The sequence below is a fragment of the Anastrepha obliqua genome, chromosome 5 (genome assembly GCF_027943255.1).
Source record: "Anastrepha obliqua isolate idAnaObli1 chromosome 5, idAnaObli1_1.0, whole genome shotgun sequence".
NCBI classification, from domain to species: Eukaryota; Metazoa; Arthropoda; class Insecta; order Diptera; family Tephritidae; genus Anastrepha; species Anastrepha obliqua.
The window spans coordinates 56,146,221-56,162,649 of NC_072896.1; the positions used below are offsets into that span (position 1 = coordinate 56,146,221).

At 36.9% G+C, this 16,429-nt stretch overlaps 1 protein-coding gene across 2 annotated transcripts in view; it reads left to right on the plus strand.

Annotated features, from left to right (window-relative positions):
• Nucleotides 1-16,429, plus strand: part of LOC129248218 (uncharacterized) — a 138,047-nt gene that overhangs the window by 22,087 nt on the left and 99,531 nt on the right. For both annotated transcript variants that reach the window (XM_054887685.1, XM_054887686.1), the window contains exon 2: nucleotides 9,056-10,228. In XM_054887685.1, the coding sequence (XP_054743660.1) occupies nucleotides 9,173-10,228 (1,056 nt within the window). In that variant the 5' untranslated portion in view covers nucleotides 9,056-9,172. The remainder of the gene's footprint in view (nucleotides 1-9,055; nucleotides 10,229-16,429) is intronic.

Below are 16,429 nucleotides of genomic sequence, written 5' to 3' on the forward strand. Positions count from 1 at the left end.
TCAGTATAGTAGACTAGTTGACAATTTTCATATTTACAATACACTAAAATGCACTGCGAGTTTTGCATGAAGGGGAAGAAAATGTCGAACACGAAGCAAGTAGGAGATAGCGAAGAGACACTTCCTATCCCTTGGATCTGCCCGAAACTTTTTAAGTGTGTTACAATTTTTTGTTTGTGTACCTAATAAAAAAATTGAATATTTTCAGGCTTATGCAATATTACACTCAACATTATTGAAAGAACAGACTGCGCTCTTAAGAATATAACGTTGAACACGAGGTCAACGAATTCAATGGTGCGCAAACTAGCGAAACAAACTCGATCTGCTTGGCTGCAGGCCAGCGCATTCAAACAGACATCAACACGCTCTAATGATTTTATAGATTTCCCTTTTTCTATGTACAGTAAATATAAAAAAACACAAGCGTATGATTATAGAACAATAGATTACAGCACGATGTCCAGAATGCAAAGGTGAGGCAAACAACAAATCGTTAATCGGCTCTAAGCGAATCAGTTGATTTGCTGGCGTGACATGGAATGTGACAGCGTTTACCATAGATAATAAGATGGGAAACTCTTTCATTTTCAGTGAGAGCGCGCACATGAGCTTGTTTCACAACTTGGCAGCATTCACACGACGAATGTTATAAAAACTGCACATTTTACAGCTCTCTCACGAGAAAAAGAGTTCGATCTAGTCATCTATGGTTTTACCTCGTAGCCGTCTGAACAACGACTAATTAGAAGAGTATAAGAATACATGTGAAATGAGCGAGATAAATTGTGCTGTCAAGTCTTCTTTGATGTAGCAACCAAAGTTTCTCACAATTTTGCTTCGAATGGCCAAGTCTTGTAATCTATCATTCTTGAGGTCATATGGTGAACGATCGTTCTGTGACAGGCAAAATTGACAATTGAAAAAAAGGAATATTTTTCTCAAACAGTACAAAGGACTAGTCTGGGCTGGAATTTTGAACCATTCAACAACAAAAAATTTGAGTGATACACCCCCGAGTATGGCTCTTAGTAAAAAAATATGTTTCTTCTTACTTTAGGGGGTTGAGTACAAGTAAGACGTGGAAGTATATTTGATATAGGGAACATGAAGTTTCGTTATCAATGATTTTTTTGTTTGAAATTCAGTAGTGAAATTTGAAAATTTTTGATTGAAAAGAAGTGCGAAAAGAAAAAGAAAAACAAAAAAAAAAAAAAAAAACTTAAGAAAAAAGGGAAATTTAATTTTAACCATTGTTATTATTAGATCTTTTTCCCGCCAGACTTACGGGCTCAACCCAATCCTTCGTACAGAACTGAATTAGGGTCGTCATGAAAACTGATGCATCGGAAACTATTTGATGCACGGAAGCAATGTAAGCTTCCGATACACAAGTATACAAAGGGTTTTTAGTAAGAGGTGTTATTTTGATATTCAAAGAAAAATGCTATATTTTAATATAAATGGTCGGATGTTTGTTTCATTATAAAGAGGAAGGTATGCCCTTAATAGTGGAAAATAAAATCAGGAATATGGTCACCACGAGAGATAACACGATCTGGAAACTTTTCAAGTGAAAGATCAATGGTTTCGCGCCGTCTTGTTGACAATAAACGTTGTCCAGATCAATACCATCCAATTCCAGCCATAAAAAATCGTTAATCATCTCTCGATAGTGCAATCCATTCATCTGTAACACCTGTTATTGGAAAACCCTTTATGTATTCATTGTCGCGTTCTTTGTTCAATGGATTGACATTATGTTTATAATATTGATATCATTTTGTATGCTTAAAACATTTTTAGTGAGGGGATTTCGTAGTTTTTTTGCAAGACGTTGTACCAAGAATTTTAGAACAAGTAAACAGTTTATTGAAAACAGTTGCTTTCAAGTTTTTTCACTACATTGGGAATTAGACCGGAAATTTGAGCATCACAATGGCCCTCCAGGCATAAGCGGGTCCTTCTTTACCCTTATGGAGAGTCACCCTAGCTTAATTGGAAATGCAGTAGAGATTGAGAAAGTGCTTTAGGCGAGCTATCGGTATATTTAAGAGAAATTTGGCAAGATCTGTTTGAAATTATATCACATAACTTTTAAATATTTAAGTATAGCAGCCAGTTCAGCACTTTCTGAAAGGCTTTCTTCGAAAGTTTCACAAGTTTTAGATCAGTAGCGAAATAAATTTATAAAGTTTGGGCAAGAAGAATTTAGATATATAACTCACAAAATCAACAAACAAATTCCGATTGTGTGGAAATATTTAAAAAATAAAGTGTAATTTCGCTTGGGTTTTTGTTTACAGGCGGGTTCAATAATATATATTTTTCAACATAGTCCCCTCTTAGAAAGATACATTTCTCCCGTCACTCCGGCCATTTTTAACCCCCTTCAAAAAATAGGATTTGTCGAACTCTTCAAAACACGCCTTTGTCTCGGCAATGACTTATTCGTCATGTTAGGGAACAAGAAAAAGTCGCAGGAAGCAAATTCTGCTGAATACTGGGGGTTCGGCAGCAATTCATAACGCAATTCATGCAGTTTGGCGGCGACAACTCTGGGTGAATGTACTGGTGCGTAATTGTGGTGAAACAGCACGTTCTTTTTCGCCAAATGCGGCCGTGTCTCCTTCAATTTTTTGTGCGGTCCAATAACTCTCTGTGGTACTGTCCAGTAATCGTTCTTCCTTTTTCTAAAAAACCATGAGGATGACGACGTTCGCATCCCAAAAAATCGTCACCATGATTCACCGGGAGAAATCCATTGTTTTGATTGTTGCTTAGTTTCTTGTGTGTAATGATGAACCCAGGTTTCATCAACGGCGACAACTCGACGCAAAAATACGTTCTGACCTCACTTAAACTGCTCCAAACACTGCTTTAACCCTTTCGGTACGGAAAGCCGCTAACGGAAATACAAATTATTTTATATGTTTAATAGTTGCAATGGGTGAAATAAAAGTCTTTTGTCCCATCAAAATTGTAGGTATCTTCAAACATTGCCGGGACATATAAGTCCCGTTCGGACCGAAAGGGTTAAAATTGACAGCCACTTCCACTTGTTGTCCACCGTGAGCAATCGCGGCACCCACTTTTTTCATCGCCACCTTATCAGGTAAAATATTAATTGCCGTTCCAGTCGACCCACCTATGGTCTCTGTTACTTCGCCCCGTTTCGTTCGTCAATCAGCGAGAATTATGTCGTGGACTTTTTGAATGATTTCCTCGGTAACCACGCCTGCCGGGCGTCCTGGTCGCTCCTCATCAAAAGCGGATGTTCACCCACGTTTAAATTCATTGAACCAATATCTAATGTGGTCATAGATGGGGAAGCATCCCTCTAGACAGCATCCAAATTTGCTTTTATCTCCTCGCATTTTTTCCCATCCAAAAACAAAAAACGAATTACCGAACGATACCGCTCTTTTTCCATTTTAGCGAAAATCACAAATTAGCGAGAGAGGGCACTACTACTAGTCTCCTTCTTGGTATGGAAATTGTAGGTATACCCCTCTAAATCTACAAAATTCGTGGTGCAAGTAGCATTGTCACTTCAGCCAACACGAGATGGGTTGATAGTCTGATATGTATTGCTACAAAAACAATTTGACCAAAACGGGACGTGAGGAGCTCAAAAGGGAAGTTGCAATAATGAGGGAGAGGAAAAGTATGCCAGACATCTTCTCTGTTACTGTCCTGCGTGTTATGTCACGAGATTTAGATACTTTGGCTCATCGGCTTGAAAAATACTGATGACCTTAGGGATATAAGTGTCGGTCAGATCAATGGGTTTGCACTTAAAATAAATTGGTTCAACGAAGAGTAGCAGATAAACTGCTACCGAACTATCACAATGGATCGCCAGTTGAGTTGGTTTAAAGACCGTCTGCTACTTCCACGTACCTAGCTACCTACCTTGACACAATCCCCATCTTGGGAAATACGGCTAATTTAGAAGCATATATATGTACATGCCCATGATTTTTGTTCAAATTATTCCTCCGATAAAAAATTCGCCTGAATGTATTCCGTATTTGTGCAGTTCCTGTCCCATTTGTCGCTGTTTTTGCGCCAGCGATGTACATAAGTCCCACATTTTCTGTACTTTTCCCATTGGCAGACGCTTTTTCGAATCACTGAGAGTTGGACAATTAAGAGGCAATTAAGTCTTAAATTAAATTAAATTAAATCATTGAGTTCGATATTCGCTGGCATAAAATTTAGCTATACAATAATTATTTGACAGCTGAAGGTGTTTTGACTTATTTTGTGATAAATCCGGTTTGAGGAAAATAGAGAAAAACTTATTCAACGTATTCAACTTTCCCGGTTCAACTTTTGTTCCAACCACTAACGTTTCCTGTATTATAGGTTCGGCAATAGGTTTTTTAGAGGTCAATTGCAACTGAGTTCTTCTGCAGCCCACGGAGCTCATCCACAAGTTCTTTCCATAAGTCGAGAACAGTGACATCACCCCCTCCCTCGAGCCCAATCTCTTCTTTTTTGGTTTCGGTTTTATAATGAGTATCATTTGCAAAAGAAATTTATTGCTCAAATATACATATTTTCATTGAAAATTCGTTGTTTGGTTTTTTCTCTATTTGATTTCAATGCCATTTCGTTTCCTCATTGAACATACTCTCATTAAACGGACTTCCCAGGGTTGAAAAGAGAATCTGACACAAATATTATAAGTACTTAATTGGCAATTAATAATTTCAATTTTGAGATATTGGGTTGTAATTACGACAAATGTTCTGGGTTGCCTGTTAGGTGCCTGTTTCAACATAGCCTATTTTGTGAAGTTGTGTAAAACACACTTTAAAGCGAATGAACAGGGTTTTTTGTTTTTTGAACGACACAGGAAAATATGAAGTGAATGATTCCGAAACTTGCTTTCATCCACTGCCTCAATTGTGGACTGAATTTTTATAATCGCCCACTTGTGGCCAAGGGTATTATAATTTTGTTCAACGGTTGCATGGGAGAGCATAAAAGAATCGAGATACAGTATACATATGTCAGGTACAGTATATGTCAGATGACAGGAGTCGAGTCCGCTATATCTGTTCGCGCGTTCGATAAATCAAGCGAAAGTGAAAATATTTATATGAAACTTGGTATACATATTGCTCTTTTTATGATGTAGTTTGGTATAATGGGCGAAATTGGTCAATAACCATGCCCACCTCCCACATAACGGTTACTTTCAAAAAAGAAAAAAAAAAATTGATATCTCTGTCATAAATGAATTAAAATTACTTAAATTTGATGGTGCACCCGAACATGTAAGCAAAATTTAAAAAATTGGGCGGTTCCACATCTACTTTTGGGTAAGTGTGTATCTTTTTTTTAACGATTTAATAAAACTCACCCAAACTTGGCACATGTATTGCTCCCTCTTCAGTTAGATTAAAACCATGCTAATTTTTTTCTATTTCTAATCTAAATTTCCATCCGTGGGTCTGATTTTCCAAGCTCCAATTCTCATTGTCGATGAGCTCATTTCAATCTAAAAATTAAAGGCTGGCCCAATTTAAGCTTCACTAAAATGTACGCGGGTTTATAAAGTTCGGTCCGAACCGTATTCAGCTCTCTTTACTTGTTTGTATTACGTTTGTTTTGTTAGTCAACATTAACTGCTTTCGATTCACCACCTCTCTGCTCGTTATTCAATTGCGTTGCTCGCCAAGCGAAAAATTTGTATGTATATGCAATAACAGTTTAGCGATATTCAAGTAACTTTGTTTTTAACCCCTTAGCTCACAAGCGAGCTACATGCTTCGTCCAGTGCTTCTAAGTATATGTAAGTAGGGATATTTATTTTTGTTAGGTTTTTTTAGTCATAAAAGAACGTTCTACGATGGGGTCAAACAATTTTGAGCAAAGAACTCTACCAAAACTTATTCCGCTGCGAGACATGTCATGGATGTCAAATTCGCCATTTTTGAACTTTGCAAACCATTTCCGTGCTGTAGACTCGCCTATGACACCTTCTCCATACACGTCGCAAATGTCCCGGGCTACTTCGGCAACTTTTTGATCTCAATGAAAAGCAAAGAAGAGCAGATGTTGATGTTAATGTTGCGAGCAGAAAGAGTTCTATTGAATGAATACTTACCCTTTATCAAACAGCAAACAATTCGTTGTAAAATAAGAGAAAATATAAAAGAGCTATGAACTTATTCCCTAACCCAATAATTTTAAACGAGCCATTTAACAGTGTTTGCATTTCGTCTATAGGTATATAGTTTGGTATGGTACGAGTATCAGGTAGAAGAGAAAAATAAAATTGAACATTTTGCAAATTTTAAGTTAACTAATGTAATAAGAACTTCAATTCATATAAAATGAAACCATACATTGTCCGATGGCAGAATTAGGAATTAAAAGCTAAGTTATAAAAGAGCAACAAGTGAGTAAAGTTTATTTAAAAGTTTATGTTTATAATTATTACAAAGAAGATAAGTGCGGATCTTATTTGTTTTTAATTATTTCACCCAAATATTGACAGTTATGCCGGATACACTCTTGGAATCTTACTTCCGTGCTACTCAATGGAGAGGTGATGTCGAGATGTCATTAATCTCGCAAACTATATTTTGTTTTAGTGCTGAGATAGTCGCTAGGTTTGTATCATAGATTTTACTTTTACTCTTTAGGTAGCCTACAGAAAAAGTCTATAGAGGTAAGATCGTGAGACCTGGGTGACCAGGATATTTTACCGAGACGTTTTTTATTATTTATTTTGAAAATGGGCTTAATCACTCCAAGAGATAGTGTTGACCGTACAAAATCGTTCCATGAACGAATCAAATCTTCACTTTGGACATTACGTAAATACCGAATAGTGAGACGTGAACAAAATATATGACGAACAGCTGCACACGAATGAAATACGCACTTTGTCTACCAGACCACTAAGACACAAAGAAACTAACGCGGTTCCCTCATCGCTCATACGCTCAGCGATTATAGGATATACAGACGGTGGCGTTAACCGGGATAAACTACTAGACAACTACTAGACTTAACTCCCATCATTTAAGTGGTTTAGGGGAATTTTCGAAATTACATTAATTGTTTTGATATTTCGGAGCAGTTTGAAAAATTGCAATTTAAGGTTTTCTTAAAATAAATATTTATTTTTTTTTAGTATCCGGGCAGCTTATACACGTATTTGTTGCCTGCGAACTATCTTTTACTGACAAAACTATCCAATAAGCAAATCAGTTAAAATTAAATTAAATGAAGCCGTCTGTCAATGCTGTTAGGGAGAAAGTTTCAATTTAAAATCTAATTCTGTCATCGGATACCCTGTAAAAGAAATTGCTTGCTAGGAATCTTTCAGCGAGTGCAAACTGATAAATATAATTCATTAATAATGAATTTCGCAGCTTGCTTGGCTATATTTTTAATAGATGTTCTTTTTCCAAAATGAATTAATATAAATCAGAACTAATTGGCAGAATTTGGAATTATTTACTGGAAAATTATTTACTCTTATAAAGAAACCTTCCCGAAAATTAAAATTTTTTCGTTTGAATGTATTTTTCGCCCAAATCTTGCATTTGAACTCAATGTGAATAAAATATTAACTATTCAAAAATCAATTGTATAAAACTATTGGAATAATCCATGAATTCACTCACATAATTCCATTTACTGACCTGCAGTTTCTTTGAATGATTTTTAAATGCGTTGTAATATAATCGGATTTGAATTAGCCTGTTTCAGTATGCTCAATGTATATATTATATATATATATAATATAAAATTGGCGGTCACACCCTTTGTTTGGGTGTTTAGCTGTGCTGCTCCTCCTATATAATTTGGGTGTTTAGCAGAGCTCCTGCTCTTATTTGTGTTGCGTGTCTTGATGTTTTCCATAAATAGAGGGGCCTACAGTTTAACAGATTATTGTGTTATAAAAACAACGGCTAATAAATCATAAGTACTATGCACATTTAAACTTCCGACTTCTTTCTCATGTCTTAAACACCTATCCTAAACACAAACTGCTGGGAGCTAACCAACGTCGTATTTGATGTTTACGGCCCTTATACCAGTTAACTGCCACCCTCAATCACACAAATACACATGCTTTCACTCTTAAACAGTATCAAATTTAATCCTTTTAATTTATTTGTTTTCTGTTTTCCTTTTCTTTGGCATATGAGCCGCTTTACAATGTGTAACTTTTTTAAGTAGACAAAAGTAGAAAACACCGCGGACGAATTGAGCGACCGGTTTTACTGTAATACTTTTAATATGTACAGATGCCTTAATTTTTTCTCAAAAAGATTTGGAAAAATATTAATTTGGGAAAAATTATTATTTTTATTCAATCCTTACCTAATGAGTTTATCTATTGTTTTACGTTATTTATGTGTATACTACAATAAAAACAAAAAATTATCTTAAAACGGCAATACCTCTTATAAAATTGTATCCAGATTGAGTACTGATCGAATGGGTTTTTAATTAATTGATACTTAGATGTAGTTTATTACAACGTACGTAAAGAATTTTGAGATATGACCACCCCTACCGCACCGATACCCGGCTACCATTCAATATTTTAAGGCAAATGAGTTTTTATATGATAAAACTTAATTAACTTATTTATTTATTTAGTAAATAAACGTTATGGATATATGTATAAATATACATATGAAAAACGAAATTAAGTATTTGAATTAGTACGTATGTGCATATGTAATGCAAATGTACAGGCCTGGTTATGCATACTTAGCACGGCGTGACATGACGTGGAAATTGTCATATAATGATTATATTCAATTAGCTTTGAATAACAGTAGCTGTGGATTTATATATCTTTCTATTAGCAGCTTATTCGTATTTGTGCATGTTTAGATTCATAAAATGCGAGTTATAATTATTAACTATGACTTAAAAAGAGACCATGCACTATAAATATAACCGTATTTCTAAATGTGCCACTCCGTTATGTCATGTACCGCTATGTTGGCAAAACCAGACCTTAACGTTCAACCGAAACCACTTGTTATGAAATTTCTTTCTTGCGACATAGCTGAAATATATATGTAACTAAATCTGCGTAAAATGAAACATGCAATGAACTAAGATCAAATAATAAATGCATAAAATTGGAATATATTTAAACAAAGTTACGTGAAAGTAGTATAATATGTATGCGGCAGCAGGTGGGGCATCGCTGGCGTCACGCCAGGCACGTCAACGTCAGCGTCAACAAAAACGTAATCAGCAATTACAAGCAAAACTTCATCCCCCAAAATTATCAGCGTTGTCGACTACCGAACATGGCGCTTCAACTCCAACTCGGACTCAGTCACGTCAGTTCCACCAGCTGCCGACCAACTATCTGCGCACGCCACAGACCCAGATAAGGAAATTAAGCGCAAGCTATACGACTCAATCAAAGCTTTTACTGCCCATTGAAGAAGGTGATAATCAGTCGGTGTTGCAGATGCGCATGCAATATGTGCATCCCCCAACGAATCATTCTCATAGTCACGCACATCCTACTCAGACGCATCCACATCCTCAATATCAGTCTGCGCATCAGCAGTACCACTCACACGGAGGCATCTCACAGAAGTTAATTCATCGACATTCAGGCAGTGGCGCTAGTACCTTTCATCAACCAAAGCTTTCTAAGTCCGCTACGGCGACTCTACCACTCGTCTCTCAAATGGAAGCCACGCCGCCGTCGACGCCATCGGGTGCGGCCGAAGGTGCAACTACCACCGCTACAAAGGTGGGGACGTCATCTGTCGATCACACTTGCATTAATTTATCCCACCATGATACAATCATTGTGACACCGGCCACGCCGATGGCCTCGCCAGGGCACGTAGGCAAACCACTTCACAAACAGCAGGAAGCACTAACTGGTATTATTGGTAAAATTGAAACTTCTACCTCGCCTAGTGCAATTATTGATTATGAAGAGCAGATGAAAAATCCACCATTAGAACGTAAGTGCAGCGTATATCGTATGCGACGAAATGAGCCCTACGAATATAAGGAGGCGAGCATAGGTGGAGGTGTGGGCAGCAGCGTTAGGCGGCAGCTGAAGGATCTGAAATTTAATCAGCAACAACAATATGAACCACTGCTCAGCAACGAGTCACATCTTTGTTATAAGGGACTAGCAAATGGGCGCAAATGGCAAGTATGTGCTTACTGCGAGGAGGGCATTTGCGTCTGTGAACATATTGAGGTAATAACTAACGAAAGTCACGATGGCCATGTTAACAGACTGTTATTAGGAGCCATCGATGCATGCTTACGCTTTGATGCATTCTTATTATGTGTTTTCGTATACTTAAATGTATAATATGTAATGTATATTATATATATATATGTATATATATATGCATAAATATACATATATGGATATATATAAAATACGTATATATATAAATACGTACATATTTATCTATAGAATTAATTTGCATACAAACGCCATATATCATATCCCCATTTGCTTATTTCGTGCATGAATTTCATATGTGTACATATATACATATATGTATGTCTACGAGTATATAATTTATGATTTTCACTTTGTTTGGTATAGGCTTATAACATGGTGTAATCAGAAAGTGGCAGAAACTTGAGTATCTACGAGCTGGAAAATAAATTCAATATTATATAAGATTAAATAAAATTGTAAATATTACTACTATTAAACCGATATTAAATAAATTAAATTACTGGTATAGGTTAGATTAGGTTAGGTTTGGCAACCGCATCGCACATAGAGACAACGATGCCACTTAGACCACGAAATGGGTCCGTTGTAAGCCGCGGGGGCTGGGCTACATTTCCCTCTCCATATTGAACCATCCTGAGCTTTTGACAAAGCGTAAAAGGTTGTTGGTACCTAAAGTGTATAGATTATCTATATTCGTTCGGAAGTAGGATTTTAAAAATCGGTTCCTGCTTCTGGCTAGAGCTGCGCATGTGCAAAAAAGGTGTTGAATTGTTTCCAACTCCTCTTTAATTCTGCAGCTACGACAGAAATAATGCGTGTAAACGCCTAATCTCCTGGCATGATTTCCTATGAGACAATGTCCCGTGAGGGCCCCTACTAAGGTCCTGATTTGAAGTCTACTCAGTTTTATAATACTCTTGGACAGACGTAAGTTTAGCCTCGGCCATGTTTGTGCCTGGCAATTTCACAGGTGTTAACGCTAATCCATATTTGATTTGCAGAACTGATTATATATATGTATATAATTGGCGCTTACACTCTTTTTTGCTGTTTGGCCGAGCTCCTCCTCCTATTTGTGGTGTGCGCCTTGATGTTGTTCCACATATGGAGGGACCTACAGTTTCAAGCCGACTCCGAACGGCAGATATTTTTATGAGGAGCTTTTTCATGGCAGAAATACACTCGAAGGTTTGCCATTGCCTGCCTAGGGCCGACCACTATTAGAAAAATGTTTTTTTTTTCAATTTTGGTCTTTCACCGAGATTCGAACCGACGTTCTCACGGTGGATTCCGAATGGTAGTCACGCACCAACCCATTCGGCTACAGCGGCCGCCGTAGTTCGTCCTTAATGAGAAGCTTACAAGTTGCGAGAGGTATCTCCATAAAATTACTTAGGTACCTTCTCTTGCAAGTTGGTCTGTCCTACAGTTCCCTGGTATATATCTGGGGAATGGAACCCAGCATAAGATAATACGATATTGCTCGGCCATCTCATTTAGAGATTGGCGACAACGTAAGACACTCCTTGATGTTGTTTGGAATGCATCCAGGGCTCGTAGGGCAGCTTGGCTGTCCGATAGAATGCAGATATCCGTTGATGATATTCTGTTTATCTTTAACCATTTTAAGGCTTCATGAATAGCGTTTAGTTCCGCTTGAAAAACACTACAGTGATCCGGTAGTTTAAAGGATTCACTAATAGAAAGCTCTTCGCAAAATAACCCTGATCCTACACCGGCGTCCATTTTAGATCCGTCCGTGTAGATCTTAACGGGTGTATTAACGGGTGTTGGATCTTTTTCAAGCCATTCCAGTCTAGAAGGGATTTTCATTAGGAAATTTCTTTCGAAGAAAAGAATGGGAGGGTGATAATCTAAGTCTCTGGGTATATCCGTGTAGGATGACGCCACATATTGCTAATTCCGCTGATCTCTGCACCTTATTCAATAAATTAGAATAGGTTTTTTTCTGCATAGCACACCACCAGACAACATTTCCATATAGAAGAATGGGTCTGACGACAGCAGTGTAAAGCCAATGAGCAACCTGAGGTTTAATTCCCCAGGTCTTACCTAAAGCTCTCTTATAGTCATAAAAAGCTAGGTTTGCTTTCCTAACTCTCTCTAAGATGTTTGACTTCCAAGTCAGTTTCCTATCTATGTTTAGTCCCATGTACTTGGTTTCTTCCGAAATCACAAGAGCGTCCCCCTTGAGCATAATTGGACTTAGCTCAGAGATTATGTGTTTCCTAGTGAACAATATGAGTTGTGTTTGGCCTGGGTTGACTCCTAGACCACACTTTTCTGCCCACCTAGTGTATCTAGAGCATTTTGTATTAGGTCTCTTAATGTAGATACAAATTTACCAGAGACAGCAATAACAACATCATCGGCGTAAGCTATCACCTTACAGCCCACCGATTCCAGTATTAACAGAAGTTTGTTTACAACTGCGTTCCATAAAAACGGTGAGAGGACTCCACCTTGCGGTGTACACCTACTAACTAATCTCCTGAGCACCGATTCTCCTAGTTTCGCTTCAATGTTTCTGCTTTTTAGCATTTTGCAATAAAGCCTACCTAGGCCGGTTCTACCTCAAGATCAGTGAGTGCTGCAGTAATTGGAATGAAAACAATTTTGACTTGTCTCCACTTAAGAGGTATATGACCGTAAAGAAAGCAACCTTTGAAGATTGCTATTAGCCAGTGTGCTAGATATCCGGCGGCCTTTTGCAGTTCCAGCGGGTAAATGCCATCTGGACCCGGTGACTTAAAAGGTTTGAAAGGGTTCGATTGAAAGCGCCCATAAGAGCCGACAGTGTTCTGTATCTTCCATGTCATGCCCAGTAATGTCTGAGCAGCCTGGAAAATTAATGTCGAGTAAAAGTTCTAAAGACTCTTTACTGGTTGTAGTGAAAATACCATCACTTTTCTGTAGCAGTTCCCAATTTTAAGGATTTCCCGCTAAAATCTTATGAAGTCTGGAGGTCTCAGTTGCCCCCTCAACCTCTTCACAAAAGGATTTCCAAGATTGCTTTTGGGCATTTCTGATTTCCTTCTTGTAGATTCTCAGAGCATCTTTATAGCCTTACCTCTAGCGTTAGTATCAGTACTGACCCATATCTCGTGATGCGCATTTACATCCGCACCAATAATTAGCTTGTTTCTGCGCCTGCGCTACCAGATCTTTGAATATTAATCTCGGTAGCTCCTCATGGTCATGTGCGAGGTAACAGGAAGATAGCCACATCCGTTCATTTCCCGACCGTCGGTACAGTGATCTTCATATGGTGATTGGATAGCCACCAATTTTGCCGTAAAGGGGATCAATGGCTAGCCAATCCTCATATGGAGCTTCCCTCTTAGTTTGTGTTGGATTGGCCCCCATGATGTGGTAATAGTATTTATCAACTGTCTGATCTTCTGGCAAAAATTCTGGTCTAACAATTCCATTGTAATCCACCAAAACCATGAGCACCGCTCTCTCTTTTAACTGAAAACGACGTGGTTTTTCTTGTTTCACTCGGAGCTCGCCACTCACGAGTCTGATGTCTGGATTGTGTGTCGTACTTATAAGCCTATGTCTCATTTCTAATGGTGCGTAATTAAGCTTTGGAAATCATATCTTTGGCAATATCAATCAAAGCGTTTCCTTTTTTGTATGAAATTCAGGCCCTTTGAGAATAACGGCCAACTTTGCAGCAATACAGCGCAAACCCAAATCATTAACTAAAATGTTCTACACTGATCGATAAGCACTGATGTTCAAGTCTGCTCAAGCCTCTTGCGATTATTCAGCAACTTTTCTTTGACTTTATTGATGTTTTCATCAGGTTTCAATGTCAACGGCCTGCAACTACGTTCGTCATCCTCGATGGGATCGGGGGAACAAAACAAAAGAACAAACATACCTTAGCTCAAATCATGGAGAGATGGAGATTGTTCCAGGAACTTTTTGATCACATTTTTTGGTATTCTTTTCATAGTTTTGCAGCAAATTGCCCAGCTATATCTTGACATTTTGTCACTCTTCATAATTAGTTAAAACCATGAAAAATAAATATTTTTCTTTATATAATATAAACGGAAAAAGTGACAAAATGACAATTTTACGTAGTATAAATTGTTTAAAATTAATATCGGAATTAAATTAAAGATTTCAATAAGTAATATTGTTTCTATAAGACAGCCAAATGTCAGGAATAGAAAAGGTAGTCTGCCTACTTACTTCATCTGGTTATTACACCATGGGCTAAGCATATTTTTCGAACACAGGTAATATTGCTATTGATATTAAAATAAAGGACAAAAGATATTTTTTTTATTCTTGCATGTTTTTAAAAAATTTTCTCTCATTTTCATCGCAAGTAATTATGCCTCGAGAAGTGTCGTATGGTATAAGCCCTCATAAAGGCTTCATCGTCAAAAGCCAAATACGTTTCATACAGAAATATTCCCTTAGTTTTCTTTCTTTTCGAGATGGTAATATTGATATTGCCAGTGAAAATTTGAGCCTACTGAAAAGCTTCTGTCTATTGTAAGTTGATGTTGGAAAACGTAAATAGAAGGCACCCTTTGTAAAAAAAATTATTCGCGACGAACAAATCAAGCAAAAGTCGAAGAAATACTGCATAATGCTTCAAAGGAATCTGAAAAAAAAGAAAATATTAGGTAGAAGGAGCTTAATATTATTGAAAAATATTCATATGCAAGGTTTTGGTGTGGCTGATCTATGGCGTACTTTATTCATATCAAAATATATCTCAACCAATCCCATTCTAAGAGAGTTTTAGAAATTTCACATCATTGTCTGTATCAAAATTATTGAAAAGGCATGGAAAAATGTTACCAAGAGAATTGTAGAATTTTACTGTACGAAACTAACCCCGAACGATATGTTAATTGCAGTTGAAGGGCTCCTCACAGTGCCCAAGAACCCAGTAGTATATTTTTGGCTAACCAGATGGGACTACATACTATTGTATATATGCGGTTAAAAATGATATCAATGAACTTATGATAGAGCGCAGAGATGAGCTTGTCAACGAAGAGCTTATGGATTTGCAAGTAAGAAGGTGTGGAGGAGATGTTCACAGATGAAAAAGTAACAATACAGCTGTCTAGGACACTTATAGAAATGTTCAAAGCATGAGAGGCTGTGGCATCACACATTAAAAAAGCATCACCCCAATCAGACAGTGACTAAATGTGCAATAGATCGATTCAATGATAACGCTGTGTCACATTTTCCCCAAATATTGAAGCGTCGCTAAAACCAAACGAGTTTAGGCAGCTTTTTGTTAAATAAGAACTAGGCATGCATGTTGGTGTCATAAAAAATATTATTTTTTATTCGTCCTATGTATGTGTTCTCATTTCTTAAAAATGCTGATACATAAATATATGTAATATGAGTGCCAATAAAAGTTGATTTTGAAATATTTTGGTGTGAACTTTTTGAACTTTTACTTTATTACTTTATTTTACACTGATTTATATAAGGGAACGAATTGTTTTCATTAGCCGAGGATTCACTTTATTAGGTTCTTATAAAAATGTGCACTTAAACTTCTGTAGTTAGGTCAAGATCTAATTAGAATTCTCTTCAAAAATATTTAGCCAATTAAGGAACTGTCGAAGAAGTGTTTAAGGAACTAATGGTGTTTTCTTTTCAGAGAATTTATTCTGTTCATGTTCTTTTCTCATATAAAATATGCAACATCGCATTTTGCTTATATACAATAGTACAATTTTACGTAAGTGTATCCGAATACTAAGATGTTTTTGTTTATTGTGATAGTAACAACAAATACGTATAAAAATGCATAACAAAATAACCATGAGTATATACGTAAAATTGGATGATTGTGCATGTCCATAAACACTAAATAGAAGTTTAAACCGAGTTTAAAGGAATATTATTTATGTATATATGGTGAACTTCTCCTTCGCTATTAGTGTTTAATGTTAAAGGGAATTTCCAAAGGTAAATTATTTTCTTTCAAATCAAAGCAAAAGGTCTTTATAGTTTTAGATTTTCCCTTTCGTGATTAAACCATTGAAAATGATTTTTCGAACATTGTACTTGAAGAATAAATCTACACCTCTAAGTGCGCTTTGATTTGCAGCTGTTTAAAAATTTGTCGAGCATAAGAATTACAAACTTTCTGAAATTATAGGTGCCCTACAGTTTCCTGCGACAAAT